The sequence below is a fragment of the Haliotis cracherodii genome, unplaced genomic scaffold, assembly GCF_022045235.1.
Source record: "Haliotis cracherodii isolate W230 unplaced genomic scaffold, xgHalCrac1.p SCAF_3, whole genome shotgun sequence".
Taxonomy (NCBI): Eukaryota; Metazoa; Mollusca; class Gastropoda; order Lepetellida; family Haliotidae; genus Haliotis; species Haliotis cracherodii.
Genome location: NW_027266286.1, coordinates 59,925,726 through 59,947,488, shown reverse-complemented (window position 1 = coordinate 59,947,488; position 21,763 = coordinate 59,925,726). Strand labels below are relative to the sequence as shown.

The following is a 21,763-nucleotide window of genomic DNA, read 5'->3' as shown; positions in this document are numbered from 1 at the left end:
TCTCTGACACACACCCCTATAATTAAGGAACAGCCCCTAACTGAAATACTGTTCAAATCAGCATTAAGGTCAATTTTGTCACACAAATATTTTCTAGTTTTGGAGGAAGGTTACTGGAAAGTTATCAATGTTAAATCTGAATGTATGGTGTTGACCTACAGGAGTGACCTTGAACTGCTACAAGACACCGTCACCGAGTATGGGAAACTCATCCCACTTATGTCAGAGCTGTCATCCAAGTTCAACGACCCCATCTCCAACACTGGCTGCTGCCTCAACCAGACTCTGGACTACCTCGGGGACCAGCTCCAGTCCGTGTGCCGCAACTTCCAGGCGTGGGTGGCAGACACTGACAGTCTGAGACAGATGGATACTGATTCCTCCAGCCCACGCTCGGCTCAGAGGGAGAAGTTCTCTGATGGAGTGGAGGGTGTCATTGCAGCTGCTCTGCTGGCTGTGCAGAACCTGGTGAAGGCTCATGGGAAGCCTGAAGACAAGGAGGAGAAACTGGAGGAGAAACAGGAGGAGAAACAGGAGGGTAGGTGCAGCTTGTTATGTCCTGTGCCAAGGCTGTGGAAATTTGGGGTTAGAATTGGTCCACAGCAACCTATGCTGGTCAAAAGAAGCAGACCACCTCCGTGGTCTAGTGGTAGAGCGTTTGCCCAGAGATCGGAAGGTCCAGGGTTCAATCCCTTGCCGCATCATACCAAAAGATGTAAAAAGATGGCACTTGTTAGTACCCTGTCTTGTGCTCGGCATTAAGGGGCTAAAACAAGGACTGGTCGGCACAGAGTCAGTATACTGTGTCTGAGTGGAGTATTCATGTTAAACTGCGGCATGGTATCTCAGTGAGCTAGCACTATTAAATCAGCATCAGTCCAGACTAGTACAAGCAATCACACACACAGACATACACATACACGTGTATGCACGTCGCCTTATAAGTGCAATAATCTTGAATGTGATGCTAAACCCCGTGTCACTTAGAGGATCAGGTGATCGGCTTCGGCCATTTGGTGTGGCTTCTCATCCTACCCTGATGGCTTGGATCGTTACTCATCATGTAAATCACTGGATTGTTTGGTCCAGACTTGATTGTTATGACATCGTAGAGCCGGAATACTGCTGGGTGTGACATTAATTACAAACAAATGAACCTGTGTGGAAGAGTGATGAAGTTTGAGCTTTTACTGATACACTGGAAACCCCAATTCCTGGCTTATCCATTGAAATACATAGTATAGTCTGTGGCATGAACAATTCATGCACCACTTATGACCGAGTACTTTCTTGCCCTGAAGGGGAGGAGGAGGAGGATGCGGAGTCAACCTTCCAGAAGGGTCACCTGACCAAGTTGCTGGTGGAGCCGATGGCCGCAGACCTCACACTGCTGCAGTACAACAAGGTAAGTTGCCTCCACATTCCAGATCATACAGGTGTTGTATTGATGACTGTGGCGTAACATTACATTCACTCCCTCCCTCCCTGTAAGTATACAATGTTTGAAGCATGGTTGTGTTGTTCCCTACAATTCCTTATAAAAATCTCTTCAAAAACTGTTTAACAACTGGTCAACATTTAAAAAAAATAAAATCAATCCCCAGTTTATAAGAGGAACAGTTGTTCGATTATTGTTTTACATTTTTTAATCTGATCTTCTTGTTTTAACCACCAAATCACTGTTTTTCATATTGTGTTCTGAGACAACCATTGTTCTCCCTTTTTCTAAGCTGGTCTATTTCTTTCCCTTCTCGCTTTATAAATCAAGGAAAAACATAATATAGCATAAAACATTCATTTACCATAATTCAATTATATAAATGTTCAATTGATTCACTAAATTTTTATGTATATATTTCATAGAAACATTTTGAATAATCTTGATCTACATTATTTTCAAAAACAAATAATGTTCACATATTAAATAAGTGGGTACTTTACGCAGTAGTTAACAATATTCACGCCTTAGCAAGGCAATAGGTAGACACGGACGTTACAGGGGCTCTGTGAAGTGTTGCCAAGGGTGAAATGATCTGGGTTAGTATATTGAAAAACTGCATGTACACCTTATCAGATATTACTTCTGTTTTTCCAACATGACAAGCTATGAACTGATAATATACTTACCAGCCCATATGATAACTATCAGTAATTTGGATGTAGGTGTGGTCCGAGCTTTGAGATGGATGTCGTGGATTCAACAAATGTGTCGGGACAGATTTTTTGGTGGGGGACATTAGATATGTTTGGCATAAAATTGTTGCTGCTAAAAGTAGCATGAAACATCACTGACTGTTTACTGAGATGATATGGCTGTTGCTAGGTGACAGAGTTCCTGACATCTCTGGTGAACATCCTGAAGATTATGGTTGACAATGCCGCTGATGGAGGTTGTCATGACAGCAGTGTCTGTCTGCAGCAGCTCCTCCGATGCTGCCCCATGATGCACCAGTATGTGGACATGGTGGAATATTTCGTAGCTCACCTGATTGGCTTGTTTCGGACAACAGGCAAACTGTTGTCGGTGCTGCTGGGACTGTTTTCAGAGCTTGCTGCCAAGGTAACGTAGAATTGAAAGTGACAAATCATTAAATTAATCATTTTATAAATATATGTTTTGAGTTCAGCTACTAAACAAATAAAAAGCAATCGATAATTATGCTTGCGATGAAAAGTATTAAGAAATAAAGACAAGTCCAGCAACTTCAGGAACAACTGTTATATTTTACAAGGCATGTTTCTGCAGGGCAGATTTTCTGATGTTGAAGAAGTTCATCTCGTCACTGTTGGGTGCACAGTGGATGTTTAGGAACTGAACCCATGAGTTCTATATGTTGACAGGGTTTCTGCATCCCCCCGGAGTTCTCAGATGAGTTGGGAGGAGAGGGAGCCACTGACTTTGAGGACATCACAGGAGGAGGACTGGGGGACGGTCAGGGAGCCAAGGACGTCAGTGACCAGATCGAGACAGAGGACCAGGTAATACATGGTCAATACTCGCCAGGAGTGAATGAGTGGATATTGGTCATGGTAAGATGATGCTGGCTGTGGTTGTCATTGCCCGGCATTACTGTGGGCATCCTTCTACAGTACACAGACCGCCTCTGTGGCCTAGAGGTAGAGCGCCCGCCCGGAGAGCGGAAGGTCCGGGGTTCGATCCCGGGCCGCGTCATACCAAAAGACGTTAAAAGATGGTACTTGTTCTTACACTGTCTGGCGCTTGGCATTGAGGGTCTAAAACAAGGACTGGTCGGCTCGGAGTCAGTATACTGTGTCTGAGTGGAGTATTCATGTTAAACTGCGGCATGGTATCTCAGTGAGCTAGCACTATAAATCGGCATCAGTCTGGACTAGTACAAGCAACCACACACACACAAATGTGCATGCACATTGCTATATAAGTGCAATAATCTTGGACGCGACGTTAAACCCAATTTCACCTCACCTCCTACAGTACACCAACTTGCCCATGCATTGTTCGTCCATTGTTTCTGTCTGTAGTTGGATGAAGCTCGGCGCCAGGGAGAGGAGCAGAAGGATGATGCCAACCAGCCCGATGTGGCTCCGGAAGACAAGGCCATCGAGATGTCGGAGGACTTTGAGGGTCAGCTGGATGATGCAGAGATGAAAGGTGAGTACACAGAATTGGCGATGCTGATATTTTGTACGGGAGTAGCATTTCTGATAATGGTTTGGCCTAATATTTGTAAAACATGTATGTTTGCTTGTAATATTGTTCATTTGATATGTGATGATTGTTCCAGATGGAGATGATTCTGATCAGGAAGAACCGGACACAGAGGAACTGGACAAAAAGATGGGGGACGTGGACTCCAAGGACACTGACCGTCTGGACAAACAGATGTGGGGCAGTGATGACGAGGAGGAGGAGGAACAGGAGAAGGAGGTAGGTGGGAGGGGATATGTGGACACTGACTGTTTGGATGAACAGATGTGAAAGATGGAATGAGAGAAGGAGGTAGTGGGAGGGGAGAGGTGGACACAGTCTGTATGGATGAAGAAACATGGAGGAGGGGAACGAGTGAAGGTGGTAGATGGGAGGGGAGAGGTGCACACTGACCGTCTGGACGAACAGATGTTGGACGATAATGAGAACTAGGGTAAAGGGTTGAGGATGTGAGACATGGAGTTGACACTTCCAGCTAGATGTGGTTGTGTGATGACTGGGAGATTGTTACAAGTGGCCTACATCACTTCACATGAAATAGATGTTGGGCAATGTGTAGGAGACAGTAGTTAATGTCTGTGACAGTCTGTGTATGTTGCTACTCACCTAGATGTCTTCACAGCCACCTGCTTGTTTCCAGAACAGTAAGGAGGAGTCAGGGCCTGGTGCTGGACAGGAGAGTGAGAGTCAGGTGGTTGCCAAGGACGACAACCAGGACAAGACGGAGGCGGAGGACAACCAGAAATCAGAACAGGACGAGCAGAAAGATGGAGAAGAAGAAAACAGAGAAGAACAAAAACCACATGAGCTGGAGGAATTTGATGAGGTGTGGATAGATTCTTGAGAATCTTTTTTCATTACTAATGATCTATAGATTCGAGATGGTAATCTGTTAATGGTTGCCTATTAAAGATGACACCAACGTTTCATCAGATATGTGCTGTTAGTTGATTTTGGTAAGTGTGTTAGTGAATTATAGCAAGTGCATGATCTCCCAAGAGTTAAAAGCGATGACATATAGTCATCTTAAAGTCATGTATGGTTTGTTTGTAGAATGAGTATGATGAGGACAAGATAGATCCTCACCATGGCAACGACGGCACTGAACAGGAACCTGAAGCTCTGGATCTCCCTGAGGACCTGAACCTGGATGAGAATGAGGCTGGCAAGGATGAAGACGAGACTCAACCCTCAGAGATGGGTGAGCAGACGACAGATGATCAGATTGGTGTTTTGATTTAATTCATTTATGTGGCTCCTGGGCAAAGTTTGTTGCAATTTATTTTACCAATTTAGGTTGTTCTGTTGTTCTGTGAGAGAGCTGTTATCTGTGTCTTCAGACCCGGACAACCAAGATGGCGGAGGAGAGGATGTGGAGGAGCAGACGGAAGTCCCTGACACAGAGGAAGGAGAGAAGAAGGAGCGGGAGGAAGAAAACATGGAGGAAGATGAACAGAAGGATGAGGTAATGGAGGATTTCACAGGGAGAGTGTGAATTTATCTGTTCAGAATGTTGAATCTTCCGTTCCTAGTGTGATGGATTGTACTGGATTGATGGATTGATGTTAGTGACAGTGGGCACAAGTGACTTGACATTATCAATCATTGCACTGGTTAAATGTTAACAAACAACTGTAGTATTCACTTAACCTTTTGTCATTGCTCAAAGTTATTTTTCAGTGTTGAATGGTGTTTTGATTCTGCAGTCTGGAAGATACATTCCTTCACCACATACCTATTGCTTCATAAATAGGGGCGGTGGCGTAGCCTAGTGGTTAAAGTGTTCGCTCGTCACGCCAAAAACCTGTGTTCGATTCCCGACTTGGGTACAATGTGTGAAGCCCATTTCTTGTGTTCCCCGCCATGATATTGCTGGAATATTGCTAAAAGCGGCGTAAAATCAAACTCACTAACTCACTTCATAAATACTCCAACATGAGGATGCTGATGATTCAATGATAAGACGTAAAGGGAGGTAAATCATCTGCTGATCTTCTGTTGCAGACTGAAGGCAAAGAAGGTGAAGACAAGCCTCAGTCTGACAACCAGGACCAGGACAAGACAGCCGAGGAGGAGGAGGAGGGGAAGGGGGAATCAGGAGTCTCACCACAGGTAGGATGGATTCTTAGACTCAATGAGGTAGGATGGATTCTTAGACTCACTCAGGTAGGATGGATTCTTAGACTCAATGAGGTAGGATGGATTCTTAGACTCAATGAGGTAGGATGGATTATTAGACTCACTCAGGTAGGATGGTTTCTTAGACTCACTCAGGTAGAATGGAATCTTAGACTCAATGAGGTAGGATGGATTCTTAGACTCAATGAGGTAGGATGGATTCTTAGACTCAATGAGGTAGGATGGATTCTTAGACTCAATGAGGTAGGATGGATTCTTAGACTCAATGAGGTAGAATGGATTCTTAGACTCAATGAGGTAGAATGGATTCTTAGACTCAATGAGGTAGGATGGATTCTTAGACTCACTCAGGTAGGATGGTTTCTTAGACTCACTCAGGTAGAATGGATTCTTAGACTCAATGAGGTAGGATGGATTCTTAGACTCAATGAGGTAGGAGGGATTCTTAGACTCAATGAGGTAGGATGGATTCTTAGACTCAATGAGGTAGGATGGATTCTTAGACTCAATGAGGTAGGATGGATTCTTAGACTCAATGAGGTAGGATGGTTTCTTAGACTCACTCAGGTAGAATGGATTCTTAGACTCAATGAGGTAGGATGGATTCTTAGACTCAATGAAGTAGGATGGATTCTTAGACTCACTCAGGTAGAATGGATTCTTAGACTCAATGAGGTAGGATGGATTCTTAGACTCGAGGTAGGATGGATTCTTAGACTCAATGAGGTAGGATGGATTCTTAGACTCACTCAGGTAGGATGGATTCTTAGATCTTAGACTCAATGAGGTAGGATGGATTCTTAGACTCAATGAGGTAGGATGGATTCTTAGACTCAATGAGGTAGGATGGATTCTTAGACTCAGTGAGGTAGGATGGATTCTTAGACTCAATGAGGTAGGATGGATTCTTAGACTCAATGAGGTAGGATGGATTCTTAGACTCACTCAGGTAGGATGGATTCTTAGACTCACTCAGGTAGGATGGATTCTTAGACTCAATGAGGTAGAATGGATTCTTAGACTCAGTGAGGTAGGATGGTTTCTTAGACTCACTCAGGTAGAATGGATTCTTAGACTCAATGAGGTAGGATGGATTCTTAGACTCAATGAGGTAGGATGGATTCTTAGACTCACTCAGGTAGAATGGATTCTTAGACTCAATGAGGTAGGATGGATTCTTAGACTCAATGAGGTAGGATGGATTCTTAGACTCAGGTAGGATGGATTCTTAGACTCAATGAAGTAGGATGGATTCTTAGACTCAGTGAGGTAGGATGGATTCTTAGACTCAATGAGGTAGGATGGATTCTTAGACTCAATGAGGTAGGATGGATTCTTAGACTCAATGAGGTAGGATGGATTCTTAGACTTAATGAGGTAGGATGGATTCTTAGACTCAATGAGGTAGGATGGATTCTTAGACTCACTCAGGTAGAATGGATTCTTAGACTCAATGAGGTAGGATGGATTCTTAGACTCGAGGTAGGATGGATTCTTAGACTCAATGAGGTAGGATGGATTCTTAGACTCACTCAGGTAGGATGGATTCTTAGACTCAATGAGGTAGGATGGATTCTTAGACTCAATGAGGTAGGATGGATTCTTAGACTCAATGAGGTAGGATGGATTCTTAGACTCAATGAGGTAGGATGGATTCTTAGACTCAATGAGGTAGGATGGATTCTTAGACTCAGTGAGGTAGGATGGATTCTTAGACTCAGTGAGGTAGGATGGATTCTTAGACTCAGGTAGAATGGATTCTTAGATTCAATGAGGTAGGATGGATTCTTAGACTCAATGAGGTAGAATGGATTCTTAGACTCAGTGAGGTAGGATGGTTTCTTAGACTCACTCAGGTAGAATGGATTCTTAGACTCAATGAGGTAGGATGGATTCTTAGACTCAATGAGGTAGGATGGATTCTTAGACTCAGTGAGGTAGGATGGTTTCTTAGACTCACTCAGGTAGAATGGATTCTTAGACTCAATGAGGTAGGATGGATTCTTTGACTCAATGAGGTAGGATGGATTCTTAGACTCAGTGTGGTAGGATGGTTTCTTAGACTCACTCAGGTAGAATGGATTCTAAGACTCAATGAGGTAGGATGGTTTCTTAGACTCACTCAGGTAGAATGGATTCTAAGACTCAGTGAGGTAGGATGGATTCTTAGACTCAATGAGGTAGGATGGATTCTTAGACTCACTCAGGTAGGATGGTTTCTTAGACTCACTCAGGTAGGATGGATTCTTAGACTCACTCAGGTAGGATGGATTCTTAGACTCAATGAGGTAGGATGGATTCTTAGACTTAGTGAGGTAGGATGGATTCTTAGACTCACTCAGGTAGAATGGATTCTTAGACTCAATGAGGTAGGATGGATTCTTAGACTCAATGAGGTAGGATGGATTCTTAGACTCACTCAGGTAGGATGGTTTCTTAGACTCACTCAGGTAGGATGGATTCTTAGACTCACTCAGGTAGGATGGATTCTTAGACTCAATGAGGTAGGATGGATTCTTAGACTTAGTGAGGTAGGATGGATTCTTAGACTCACTCAGGTAGAATGGATTCTTAGACTCAATGAGGTAGGATGGATTCTTAGACTCATTGAGGTAGGATGGATTCTTAGACTCATTGAGGTAGGATGGATTCTTAGACTCACTCAGGTAGGATGGATTCTTAGACTCAATGAGGTAGGATGGATTCTTAGACTCAATGAGGTAGGATGGATTCTTAGACTCAATGAAGTAGGATGGATTCTTAGACTCAGTGAGGTAGGATGGATTCTTAGACTCAATGAGGTAGGATGGATTCTTAGACTCAGTGAGGTAGGATGGATTCTTAGACTCAATGAGGTAGGATGAATTCTTAGACTCAATGAGGTAGGATGGATTCTTAGACTCAATGAGGTAGGATGAATTCTTAGACTCAATGAGGTAGGATGGATTCTTAGACTCAATGAGGTAGGATGGATTCTTAGACTCAATGAGGTAGAATGGATTCTTAGACTCAATGAGGTAGGATGGATTCTTAGACTCAATGAGGTAGGATGAATTCTTAGACTCAATGAGGTAGGATGGATTCTTAGACTCAATGAGGTAGGATGGATTCTTAGACTCAATGAGGTAGAATGGATTCTTAGACTCAATGAGGTAGGATGGATTCTTAGACTCACTCAGGTAGGATGGATTCTTAGACTCAATGAGGTAGGATGGATTCTTAGACTCAATGAGGTAGGATGGATTCTTAGACTCAATGAGGTAGGATGGATTTTTAGACTCAATGAGGTAGAATGGATTCTTAGACTCAATGAGGTAGGAGTGACATTTACACTCACTCAGGTAGAATGGATTCTTAGACTCAATGAGGTAGGATGGATTCTTAGACTCAATGAGGTAGGATGGATTCTTAGACTCAATGAGGTAGGATGGATTCTTAGACTCAATGAGGTAGAATGGATTCTTAGACTCAATGAGGTAGGATGGATTCTTAGACTCAATGAGGTAGAATGGATTCTTAGACTCAATGAGGTAGGATGGATTCTTAGACTCACTGAGGTAGGATGGATTCTTAGACTCAATGAGGTAGAATGGATTCTTAGACTCAATGAGGTAGGAGTGACATTTACACTCACTCAGGTAGAATGGATTCTTAGACTCAATGAGGTAGGAGGGATTCTTAGACTCACTGAGGTAGGATGGATTCTCAGACTCACTGAGGTAGAATGGATTCTTAGACTCAATGAGGTAGGAGTGACACTTGCACTCACTCAGGTAGGATGGATTCTTAGACTCAATGAGGTAGGATGGATTCTTAGACTCAGTGAGGTAGGATGGATTCTCAGACTCACTGAGGTAGAATGGATTCTTAGACTCAATGAGGTAGGATGGATTCTTAGACTCACTCAGGTAGGATGGATTCTTAGACTCAATGAGGTAGGAGGGATTCTTAGACTCACTCAGGTAGGATGGATTCTTAGACTCAATGAGGTAGGATGGATTCTTAGACTCAATGAGGTAGGAGGGATTCTTAGACTCAATGAGGTAGGAGTGACACTTGCACTCACTCAGGTAGGATGGATTCTTAGACTCAATGAGGTAGGATGGATTCTTAGACTCACTCAGGTAGGATGGATTCTTAGACTCAATGAGGTAGGATGGATTCTTAGACTCACACAGGTAGGATGGATTCTTAGACTCACTCAGGTAGGATGGATTCTTAGACTCACACAGGTAGGATGGATTCTTAGACTCACTCAGGTAGGATGGATTCTTAGACTCAATGAGGTAGGATGGATTCTTAGACTCAGTCAGGTAGGATGAATTCTTAGACTCACTCAGGTAGGATGAATTCTTAGACTCTCTCAGGTAGGAAGGATTCTTAGACTCACTCAGGTAGGATGAATTCTTAGACTCTCTCAGGTAGGATGGATTCTTAGACTCTCTCAGGTAGGATGGATTCTTAGACTCACTGAGGTAGGATGGATTCTTAGACTCACTCAGGTATGGATTATTAAACTTACAGACGTGATGGCCTCTTTGATAAACTTGTCCCTGGTAGGATGGATTATTAAACATACACCAGACATGATGGTCTCATTGATAGACTCGCCTCTGGTAGGATAGATTACTTCAACAGACATGATGGCCTCTTAGATAGAATCACTCCAGACAGGGGGGACTTCTTGGATTGACTTGGTGTGCTCAGAATGGCAGGACACTTCAGGACAAACCACTTCTGTAAGTCCGGCTGCTAATGTGTATCATGTCTTTATTACGTGATGTTACCAGGATGAGGATAACCCGGATGCTCCTGAGGAAGAGACTAAGCAGGATGGTGAGCCTGAAGACAGTGTTGAGGCGGCTGATGAGAGGGGCAGGACGAGTCACGACACAGACAGTGCCCAGATGACGGACACAGCACAGGACGAGGCAGCCACCGGAGACAATGACCAGAAAGAAGTAAGCTTTCCAGTACCTGTGATGTGATCCTCCGTGTTCCATGTGTCAATACACAATTTGTTCACTATTTCTTATGAAATTTTCTCGCTATTTTGTTATAATTTTTATTACTTATTTTTGCATTTTATTTTTAACCCTTTTTATTATGACCTTTATCATCAAATGATGCATATATTTGGGGAAAAACAGCTAAGCTACAGAGTATGGCCTGTGGCACTAGTTTTGTGTCGTTAGTCCAGCAGGATCAAATTATTGCTGTGACTATCACATGTGTTGTCTTACCTTGGCTTCGCCTCGATTATGTTTCTAGGTTTGTCAGCACCATACCCGTGCTCGTGGGTTTCACCGAAGTGGTTAACGTCTATGACCTGCATCACTTGGGGCTTTCCTCCCACATTAAGCTGACACCGGGATATAACTGGAATGCTGTTAAAAGCAGCGTTAACCCCACTTTACTCACTCACTCTTACCTTGGCCAGATCACACTGATAGTGTTGTAAAGTTGATATATTCACTTCAATCAAGCTTAAAACCTGAGGAGAAGTTTGCCAGAAATAGAAATGACTTGTAGCGCCCCTGTTGCAAGCCTGGAACATTATGTGTAATTGCACTGTGGTCTTTGTTCCAGCAACAAGGAATGGGTGTTTCCGTGACCCAGGAACAGGAGGGTCACGAGGGGGAGTCATCGTCGCAGGTGACGGATGGAACAGCCCCACAACACAAAAAGGTAAGCTCACATGACAGCAATCTCACAATGATGATGACAGGTCAGACTGTGACATATGCCATGCTTGTAAGACCCCATGACACTTGACAGACACTGATTGTTGTTCATGCTGTAGGTCAGTTTTTCAATTGGGTCACGGCAGCATGTATATAATCGAGTCTGAACCAGGCAAACCATTGACTGATAGTATGAGCAACCTCCTGATATGTTGACACGCATTCAGAACATTAGTCCACAATTATGTAGCCTGGTGGCTTGGGACCTATTTTGACTTTGAATCTCCACAGTGCCTTTGCCGAGCGGAAGGGCTGGGATTCGATCCCTAGCCATACCATAAGAGGTTAAAAAATGGTACTTGTTGTTACCCAGCCTGGTGCTCGGCATTAGGGGCTAAAACAAGGACTGGTCAGCTCGGAGTGAGTTTACAGTGTCGGAGTGGAATATTCATGTTAAACTGCGACATGGTGTCTCAGTGGGCTAGCACTATAAAATCGGCATTAGTCGAGACTGGTACAAGCAGCCACACACACACACACATGCATGCACGTCGCAGTATAAGTGCAATAATCTTGATCGCAACATTAAACACCATTTGACCTCACTCCTTTGAAGGTATCGTTGATATGACCAATTTTGACATAAAGCACAATTTGCTCACTTGGTGTTCTGTTCGATAGTGAGTTTTACTAAGGACTTGAATACCAGCATAGCTGCTCAATTTCTTATTCTCAGCAATACAAGCGTCGGCCTGGCCAGTCAGACCAAGACCATAGTCTGGGATCTCGAGAGGAGAAGTACAAGAAATTGAAGACGGTGGACAGAACTTCGGAAGATTCACAGGAAAAGGAAAACAAACCCCAGAAAGAGTCTGACCTGTACGAGCACATTAAGGAGTCCTCCTCCCAGTATGATGCTCAGACCTTGGATGTCGCTACTGCTGAGCAACAGGAAGAGCAGCCAGTAGCCAATCAGAATGAAGAGGAGGCGGAGCCAATGGGAGAGGATGATGACTTGGAACTGCAGGAGAATTTGCAGGAGAATGTAATATTTCAGAGATGTCATTAGTTAACATTAAGACATGAGTTATTGTAATTGTTGACCAGACATTTAGCATTACTCAAAGATGCATTAAACGACAGGACATATTTTTTTTCTATTTATCAGCATATTTGTAGTTTGTAATGAATGGAAGCAAATTTGATCATTGGTGTATTTTAGAAAGATGAGAAGACTGAGATGAAGGAAGCCTCTAAGTTGTCTGGGAAGGACTCGAAGAGGACCACAGAGGATGGGGGTGAAGAGGACATGGAGGTGGAGGACGAGCAGAAGGGGGAGGTCGAGGGAGAGAAGGTCCTCACGATGGGGGCAGGGAGAGGTCCCGAGTCAACCATACACACAGTGCTGGAACACCTACATCTGGAGGCTGGGGTAAGTAGCCACGGACGGACAGACAGACAAGCAGACAGACAGACAGACACACACACACACAGAAAAAAACACAGAGGGAAACGCACATGCAGCAAGCACACACACACTCGCGCACATGCACGTACGCACGCACGGACACACGCACGCACTGACACACACACACAGAATTGGTATCTCTCGCACATGCATCTACACACACCTTACTTCCTGAGCCACATAGAACCAGGCAGTTTGACTGTCACATGCAGTCGAGACTATGGAGCCAACCTTACCCATCTACAGGTATTTCATGGTTTGACACAGTTGTAACATTCCCATGTTCCAGCTTGGTGAGTTGGATGAGGAGAAGCTTCGAGCCGAGTTGGAGGAGAACATAGCAGCCTGGTCCCATCTTCAGGCAGCCACTCCTCAAGAGGTCAGTGTTGTAGTCTTGTAGCTTTGACCTACACCCGTGAAGATCTGGGGTAGAATAGATCTTCAGCAACCCATGCTTGCCGTAAAAGGCGACTGTGCTTGTCGTAATTATAATATGCGACTAACGGGATCGGGTGATCAGACTCGCTGACTTCGTTAATGCATGTGATCGTATCCCAATTGTATGGATCGATGTTCATGATGTCAGTCACTGGATTGTCTGGTCCAGACTTGATTATTTACAGACCTCCATCATATAGATGGAATATTGCTGAGTGTGTTGTTAAACAACATACAAACAAAGCTTTGGCAGCCTAAGTAACTTTGTAGCTTTGACTTAAGTGTAAGTATGGGTACTGAAATCATACGGATTCAAGTCTATTATCGTAAAATTTATGTTGCTTTCTTGAAATTGTGCCATTGACCAATGTCTTATTCTTGTTAAGGAAATATTGGTACTAATTACAAATAATGGATATGTTGAGTCAGTATTTTCATTCTTTTTCTAATGTAAAAGTGTGTTCTTGTAAGAGCTACACGATATGAGAGCAGGTTTATATGTTGATGTAGACTACAGTTTGAGGGACATGTTGTGTAAGAAAGTAACCCTGTTTCCCTCCCAGCAAGCAGCGGCGGCCGAAGCGTGGCAGCAGTACGACGCCCTGACAGCCAGTCTGGCCCAGGACCTGTGTGAGCAGCTCCGACTGGTACTGGAACCGTCACAGGCAACCAAACTCAGGTATGTCCGCACTGACGGCAACACACTCGGGGACAGTTGCGGAATTTAACATCCAGATGAACTATAGCACACAGAGATTGTTTGGGAATTTCACATCCTGTCTGACTACAGCACACTCAGGAGTGGTTTGGGAATTTGTTTCCCAGAAACTAATCTTGAGAAAGAGAAATCATTAAATAATTATACAAGATAAAGAAATTGCCAGTAGAAATCTTTCGTCCCTAATGCATTAACAATGAAGCATTTGCTTGTGTAGGGGAATTGATGAGAACAGTAAATTATCTTGAAACATATGATCATTTCAGGGGTGACTATCGGACTGGGAAGCGCCTCAACATGAGGAAGGTGATCCCCTACATCGCCAGTCAATTCCGTAAAGACAAAATTTGGTTACGCAGAACAAAACCAAGCAAGCGCCAATACCAGATCATGTTGGCCATAGACGACTCTTCCAGTATGGTGGACAACCACTCTAAACAGGTTGGTTTGGTTTATTGTTTAACGCCGCACTCAGCAGTATTCCAGCTATATGATGGCGGTCTATAAATAATCCAGTCTGGACCAGACAACCCAGTGATTGATATCAGAGCATCGATCCACGCAATAGGGATCGATGACATGCTTCAGCGAGCCTGACCACCCAATCCCGTTAAACGCCTCTTACGACAAGCATAGTTGCCTTTACGGCAAGCATAGGTTGCTGAAGACCTATTCTACCCCTTCACGGGTACCAGGTCATGCTGGCCATAGACGACTCTTCCATTATGGTGGACAACCACTCTAAACAGGTTGGTACCAGATCGTGCTGGCCATAGACGGTCTTCTAGTATGGTACACAACCACTCTAAACTGGTCAGTACCAGATCATGCTGGCATTAGATGACTCTTCCAGTATGGTGGACAACCACTCTAAACAGGTTGGTACCAGATCATGCTGGCCATAGACGGTCTTCTAGTATGGTACACAACCACCCTGAACAGGTTGGTACCAGATCATGCTGGCCATAGACGGTCTTCTAGTATGGTACACAACTACCCTAAACTGGTTGTTAACAGATCGTGCTGGCCATAGATGACTCTCCTAGTTTGGTGGACAACCACTCTGAACTGGTTGTTACCAGATCATGTTGGCGGTATATGACTCTTCCACTCAAGAATTTTGTTCTGTGTCTTTTGTTGGTAAATATATACCTTTGTTTCATATGTATTGTTATTTCATGCTGCTGTAAATATTCACCCTATTTTGATGCTTACACAGAACCTATGTTGTTTGTTTCAGCTGGCGTTTGAATCTCTGGCCATGATCTCCAACGCCCTCACCCTGCTGGAGTCTGGGGAACTGGCTGTCTGCAGGTACAGGCTTACATTACTCCCTGGTGGTGCTCACGGCATCTCACGGCGAGTCTGACCACCCGATCCCGTTAGTGGCCACTTACGATAAGCATAGTCGCCTTTTACGACAAGCATGGGTTGCTGAAGATCAATTCTGACCCGGATCTTCACGGGTCTCATTAAGAGATTACTAAACAAGTGTATGGTTGGAGTCTATCTTACAAAGAGATTTATTTTTGGCAGGAAAACTGCTTTTTCTCCAGCAGTTTAGGGTCCATGTGCTTTCTCTGTGTATGAAAGAGTCTGAAAACTGCATGAAAGTGACTTCCAAGTGATTGAGAATACTTTTTAGTGGAAAGTGTGTTTTATTAGTTTTTTTGTGTTTGGTCATTTGTTAGTTTGAGGAAGCACTTTTTCTGTGCTGAATTTATTTGTCCAAGATTTGTTGGGGATCATCACAAAGTAGACTACGTCCTCGGTAACCTATACCTGTCATTGCTAAAACATAGCTGACCGTGCTTATTAATGTAATCTTTTACTTGCTTCACTTCGCTCAATCGTGTGATCAAGATCCCTTGTTTAGGTTTAATGTTAAATTCTCTTGACAGTTTTGGTGAGTGTGTTCGTCAGCTGCATCCATTCTCCGAGCAGTTCACCAACCAATCAGGAGCCAGCATCTTGCAACACTTCACGTTTGAACAGAAGAAGACAAAGATTGCCCAGGTGAGGACAATTTGGGAAATGGCTGACATAATATAGTTCTCTACATTTGATAGGGATATTTTGTATCTTTCCGTGATACACAAAACTGATTCACGTATGTCAGGTGTTCGATTGGCATTCTAGAAGTTGGCAAATAAGTAAGAAAAACTTACCTTCCAGCTTGATAACGGTGTAAGAATCTACATCAGAACATTGCTATATGCAATAAACCACAAGTTGTTATCCATAAAGTTGTATGTTTTTCTTAATAATAGGTCAAGTGTATGTAACATAGATCTGATATATCTGAGTATCCCTTTCCAAAATGGATGGTTTACAATGTTTAGTCCTAGTATATCATATTTACTACAGGGAAACACAAATACACATTATATACATCTCTATTGTTTGGTATGCATTAAGTTTAAGGAACACAACCTATGGAAGTACCTTCTTGTGTGACAGGTGGGGCATAGGTGGCCCAGTCGTCTAAGGCGCCGCGATTCACTGTGCAGAGTTGCGTCCCTTGGGCATGCCAGAAACCTATGATTGTGGGTTCGAATAAAGGTTCGCCCCAATTATGTTTCTAGGTTTGTCAGCACCATACCCGTGCTCGTGGGTTTCACCGAAGTGGTAAACGTCTGAGACCTGCATCACTTCAGGCTTTCCTCCCACATTAAGCTGACACGCCATGATATAACTGCAATAATGTTAAAAGTGGCCTTAAACCCAACTCACTCACTCTTGTGTGACATTGATGATGGAAGTAATTTATTGAGATATTTAATCTTCAACATTGAAGAAGTTGTCCCTCACAGATATACATTGAAACAAATCCACACTATCCTGGATGCTGGGTTGTATGTGACACGAATTGGTTACATGACACGTCTGCTGCTGTAGTTGCTGCAACAAGCGACATCCATCATGGTCGATGCCCGGCAACGCCAACAGGGCACGGTGGGGCAGCCGGAGACGTCACAGCTGCTGCTGATAGTGTCCGATGGACGAGGCTTGTTTAATGAGGGAATGGAAGTTGTCCAATCAGCTGTCAGACAAGCTCGGGAGGCGAACATCTTCCTCGTGTTTGTCATCATTGACAATCCACAGTCGAAGGTAGGCAGAGTTAGACAGCCATGGCGGTGCATCAAGTGTGACATAAGAGAAACTGAACTGAAACATTAAATATGTTTTATCATTTCTTCTTCAGAACATACCTTTGATGTTTATTGCCTTGTTTTGCTAACAACAGATGAGTAGTCTGAAGGACACTGAATGTCATCGACTTGTGGTTTAGGGATTAACAGAGCAATCAGTGACGGTTGGGGATTAGCACTTGTAGTTGTCTGGTCTTACTAAATTAAGTAGTGACGGCTTACTCAGTAGTGTGTTTACAACCACACTATTCTACTTATCAAGTCAAATGTACTATGTAACATGTCTCTGGGGAGCAAGGAAATGTGCCCAGATCACAGTTTTTTCGACTTGAAGGGTTCTATTTTTCAAAGGAATTAAGCTACATAAAAGTCTTTTTCACTGATATGGTTTCTACTTAGCAAGAATTCACTGTACCTGTCTACCCAGTAAATGGTATCTCATCTCATGGCCAGACAAAGTGGAGGTTTTCATGAGTGGTGCAGCCATGAGTGAACATGTCAATGTTATCAGGTCCTGAGGTTGTGGTTCAGTATTAAATACACAATGTCAATGATGTGTTTTATTTTCTTGTCACCAGGACTCCATACTTGACATCAAGGTTCCGGTCTTCAAGGGGGCAGGGCAGGTGAGTAGAGTGACCAGTCATGATGTCCAGTCCTGGGGGGGCGGGGGGACCAGGGTAGAATGTCTGTTATTGCTAGTCATGGGGATTCTGGGCAGGGCTGGTGAGTAGAGTGACCAGTCATGATGTCCAGTCCTGGGGGGGCGGGGGGACCAGGGTAGAATGTCTGTTATTGCTAGTCATAGGGATTCTGGGCAGGGCTGGTGAGTAGAGTGACCAGTCATGATGTCCAGTCCTGGGGGGGGAGGGAACCAGGGTAGAATGTCTGTTATTGCTAGTCATGGGTTGGAATTGGTCCCCAGGAACCAATGCTGGTCATCACAGACTCAGGCTCAGTGACTTGGTTGATAGCATGTCATTGTACCCCGATGAAGTGGATTGTTGGTCATAATATCAATCACTGGATTGTCGGGTCCAGACTCGATTATTTGCAGGCTGCCATGATGTAGTTGGAATATTACTTTGTGTCCTGTCTCACATTGAAGCACATGGAGCACATCTGGTGTCTCCTTTGTCAAGAGACTTTGTTCGAAATGTGCCTCTGTTCACCCAGCAGTGAATGGGTACCCGGTAGGAGATGGTAATGTGGCTGTTAACCTTCTAGCGCCTCACAGGCAGCTTGGGTTGTATACTCCCCAGGGAGCTGAGAATGATTGTTGATCCATTGACCGGTAATAATGTCTTAGCATGCTTATGTATGGAGAACAGTGCCATATAAATGGACTATGATTTTTATTATTATTATTTATTTGTCCAGCATTCTTCCTATTAAAGTCATTGTACTTTTGTATATTTGTCACTTGTAACATTAAGTTATACCCACTGCACTTACACAATGCTCCCAATAAGTATTCAAACAATACGACAACTTTCAAGATGACAAACATGGTGCTAGTGTTGGGAGTCAGCGACGAAGTCATGATCAATCATCATTTCAGAAAAATTGTTCAATGATCAACTGAAGATTGATCATGCCAACATCCCAGAAATTAATACATTTTTAAATCAACAGACATTTGTATATTCCAGCACGAATCCTTCTATTCATTAGGTTTGATCTTTGTACTGGTTTCCATATCTTTGTGTAATTATCTTTACCAATATTATCAACATGTCCAAGATAAAATAAGTAAATCATTAATATAGTGGACATATAACATAACCAACCTGGATAAAGCTTATTCTTGTAGTTTGAGTCAAAACGTGATCGATCCATTGCTACAATTATGCATGTCAAGAACAAAAATTAATCTGACATGACTGTATTAAAAAAAAACACATGCAAAATAACCAAGACAAAATTGTTATGGATGAGCAACCTCTTTATTACAATTGGGCGACGTTTCGGTGTAGATTCTAATGTTTTCACTAATGTGGGGTAATATAAACACACAAAAAATAGGTGTGACCCCTAAGTAGAGAGTCACTGCCTCATGTGTGTTGTAAGAGCCACAAGGGCCCATTCCGTCCTTATCGAGGGGAGTGCTAACCTTCTCTCCTTTCTAACAACACATCCATGTAGGTCAGGCAGACACTATATATAGCACTGCAGGCAGCCATTACTCCCTGGCGGGCAGATACGATTTACATGTAATGTTTAATATTGGCATTAATAAATCATATATTGATAGCATTGATTAAATAACTAGCAATATTTAAGCTACATATCTTCCTGGTATTTGTGGTTGAAATATTTTCTTAATGAGATAACATGAAGTTGTTTATGTGTTGATTTCTTGTGTGTAGCCTTTTGCTTTTGAGACATCTTATTCATTATTTGTCCAAATAGCTTGTTTAAATAATTGATGTTAATGTGTGTTCATAAGGTTCTTGTTATGGAAATATTACTGGATTAAAAAGGTACATGATAAATATGTTATGCAGATTTTATCTTTTTAAATATTACACCAACAATAACGTCAGTAAACTGTATGGGTGTAGAATCTTACTCCTAAACAGATAAGCGTAAGTCTAATAACATGGGCTTTAAAATGAAGAAAATTATGGGTCTTTGGAAATAAGTATATTTTACATGGAGTTTGTTGTTGTTTTGAACAGGAAATTAGGTGAATATGGACATATTTGATATGTATTAGGTTACCGGTATTAAGGTAAAGGTAGCTGAATACTGGTGACTGCATATATATGTACAGTGTGTCTCTGATTGATCTCCACATTAAGGTGGGGCAAACTGATTACTTTTGTGAGACATTTTGTGTCAAAAAGATTGTAGGAGCGCCGTGGGGTGTGTACTTTTTGTGTGGCTCTGTCTGCCCTCTTGATAGATCAAAAGTCCTTGGGTTCTTGTAGGTCAATATAAAGCAATGGGAGGCTTTCAGAAGGGAGGCTGTCCTCTTTGAGTACCTAGGAGTTATTATTGTTTTTAGTTATTAGGAGTGGGATGAATCAGCGATACATCAGGTTTCAACATGACTAGCGTATCATAGAGTGACGTATCAATACATAGAACTTTGTCGCCATGTTTGATTTTTAAAGTTTCACGAAACAACATTGACTATGGACAAAAAATTGGTTAGTTTACATTAAACTTTCTTCATCGGCTTTTGTCCTTGATAGTCTCGGGAAACGGGACTGCTTTAAGGTTTTGGGCTGTGGTTTTCCTAATGACTGCTGCACAAAGATGATTGACAGTAGAGATTATTCTTCCATGGGGGTTGGTCGGGGCGTAAAACCATGCTCACTCACTCACTCTTCCTTGGGCTTCTTCCAAATGGCCCTGGGGCATTCTTTTGGCAGGTGTAGTGAAAAGGTCAAAGGTCATGAGAGAAAAACTGAAAAGTTTATGATTACACTTTCTAAAAGGTTACTTGGAGCACCTTGAGAATAAAGTACCACAACTTTTGTCAGGGCGATCTGTCATAGGTCATGTGTCTCAAAGACAAGCAGCCAGTTTTTGTGAGAATACATTGGACGCGAACTTGTGACCCTCGGATTGTTAGCCAGACAGCTAACTGACTGGGCTACGTCCACACTGTTAAACTTAGTGCATGGTAGGCATGGTTAGACTTTAGTCTATGGACACTCACGCGTGATCCCAATGCCATTTGGCATCACTTGTTCCATTCTGTAATCTACAAGATACCGAGTGGTAAGGAATGAGCCGATATGGCACGAATGGCACGAATGGCACCAGAAGTCAGACGTTGAATTCACGAGTACTCATGAATGATGGTTTTAATAATTTGTTGGGTGGTTTTGTCACAGAAAAGCACTCAGGTTTTTGTATAAGTTATAGTTAAGTCTACAGCCATGAAACTTATATTTGCATGTATCTTTACAAATCCTACCCATCTGATGTTGGTGCTGTCTATCACAGGTCAAGGTCATTGTGAAGTATGGTTGTATCATTACTGATGCACTTATGCTTACAATACTGACACTTGGTACTTGTTTGACTGTGTGTCATGATGTGTGAATTTGATATTTGCACCAAAAAAGATGGACTATAGACAAACTATTTTTGTTTACATTAAACTGTCACCATCATCTTGTGTCATTTTTTCCGTAGCATGGTATGTATCATAGTGCCACTTTGTCGATCATCATAGTGTTGATATTTGTAGCAGAATATTGCCATTTGTATTTATCCTGTAAATCTCCGAGACTCGTCATCTCTTCTATCCTGTTTCAGCTTCCAGAGATCAGGTCGTACATGGAGAGCTTCCCTTTCCCATTCTACATCATCCTCCGAGACATCAACTCTCTCCCACAAACACTCAGCGATGCTCTCCGTCAGTGGTTTGAACTCGTCACAGCAGGTGACCGGGTGTAGACATTAAAGTTCGACCTCTGTCCGTGAAAACATCACAAACACTGCGGTTAAGGCGCTATT

At 42.9% G+C, this 21,763-nt stretch overlaps 1 protein-coding gene and 1 non-coding gene across 2 annotated transcripts in view; one reads left to right on the top strand and one right to left on the bottom strand.

Moving 5' to 3' along the window:
* The window catches only part of LOC139475907 (midasin-like), a 141,470-nt gene extending 119,707 nt beyond the window's left edge, over positions 1–21,763 (top strand). The window contains exons 78-99 of the mRNA XM_071259124.1: positions 162–538; positions 1,302–1,405; positions 2,324–2,560; positions 2,842–2,979; positions 3,502–3,631; positions 3,765–3,907; positions 4,329–4,514; positions 4,742–4,889; positions 5,029–5,153; positions 5,693–5,800; positions 10,618–10,788; positions 11,417–11,515; positions 12,248–12,556; positions 12,734–12,943; positions 13,269–13,358; positions 13,981–14,096; positions 14,402–14,576; positions 15,376–15,449; positions 16,037–16,151; positions 17,034–17,246; positions 17,866–17,913; positions 21,563–21,763. Coding sequence (XP_071115225.1) covers positions 162–538; positions 1,302–1,405; positions 2,324–2,560; positions 2,842–2,979; positions 3,502–3,631; positions 3,765–3,907; positions 4,329–4,514; positions 4,742–4,889; positions 5,029–5,153; positions 5,693–5,800; positions 10,618–10,788; positions 11,417–11,515; positions 12,248–12,556; positions 12,734–12,943; positions 13,269–13,358; positions 13,981–14,096; positions 14,402–14,576; positions 15,376–15,449; positions 16,037–16,151; positions 17,034–17,246; positions 17,866–17,913; positions 21,563–21,703 — 3,457 coding nt within the window. The 3' untranslated portion in view covers positions 21,704–21,763. The remainder of the gene's footprint in view (positions 1–161; positions 539–1,301; positions 1,406–2,323; positions 2,561–2,841; positions 2,980–3,501; positions 3,632–3,764; positions 3,908–4,328; positions 4,515–4,741; positions 4,890–5,028; positions 5,154–5,692; positions 5,801–10,617; positions 10,789–11,416; positions 11,516–12,247; positions 12,557–12,733; positions 12,944–13,268; positions 13,359–13,980; positions 14,097–14,401; positions 14,577–15,375; positions 15,450–16,036; positions 16,152–17,033; positions 17,247–17,865; positions 17,914–21,562) is intronic.
* On the bottom strand, positions 19,302–19,422 carry LOC139476150 (U6atac minor spliceosomal RNA). Its single transcript, XR_011654073.1, has one exon. It is a non-coding gene; the product is annotated as a U6atac minor spliceosomal RNA (small nuclear RNA).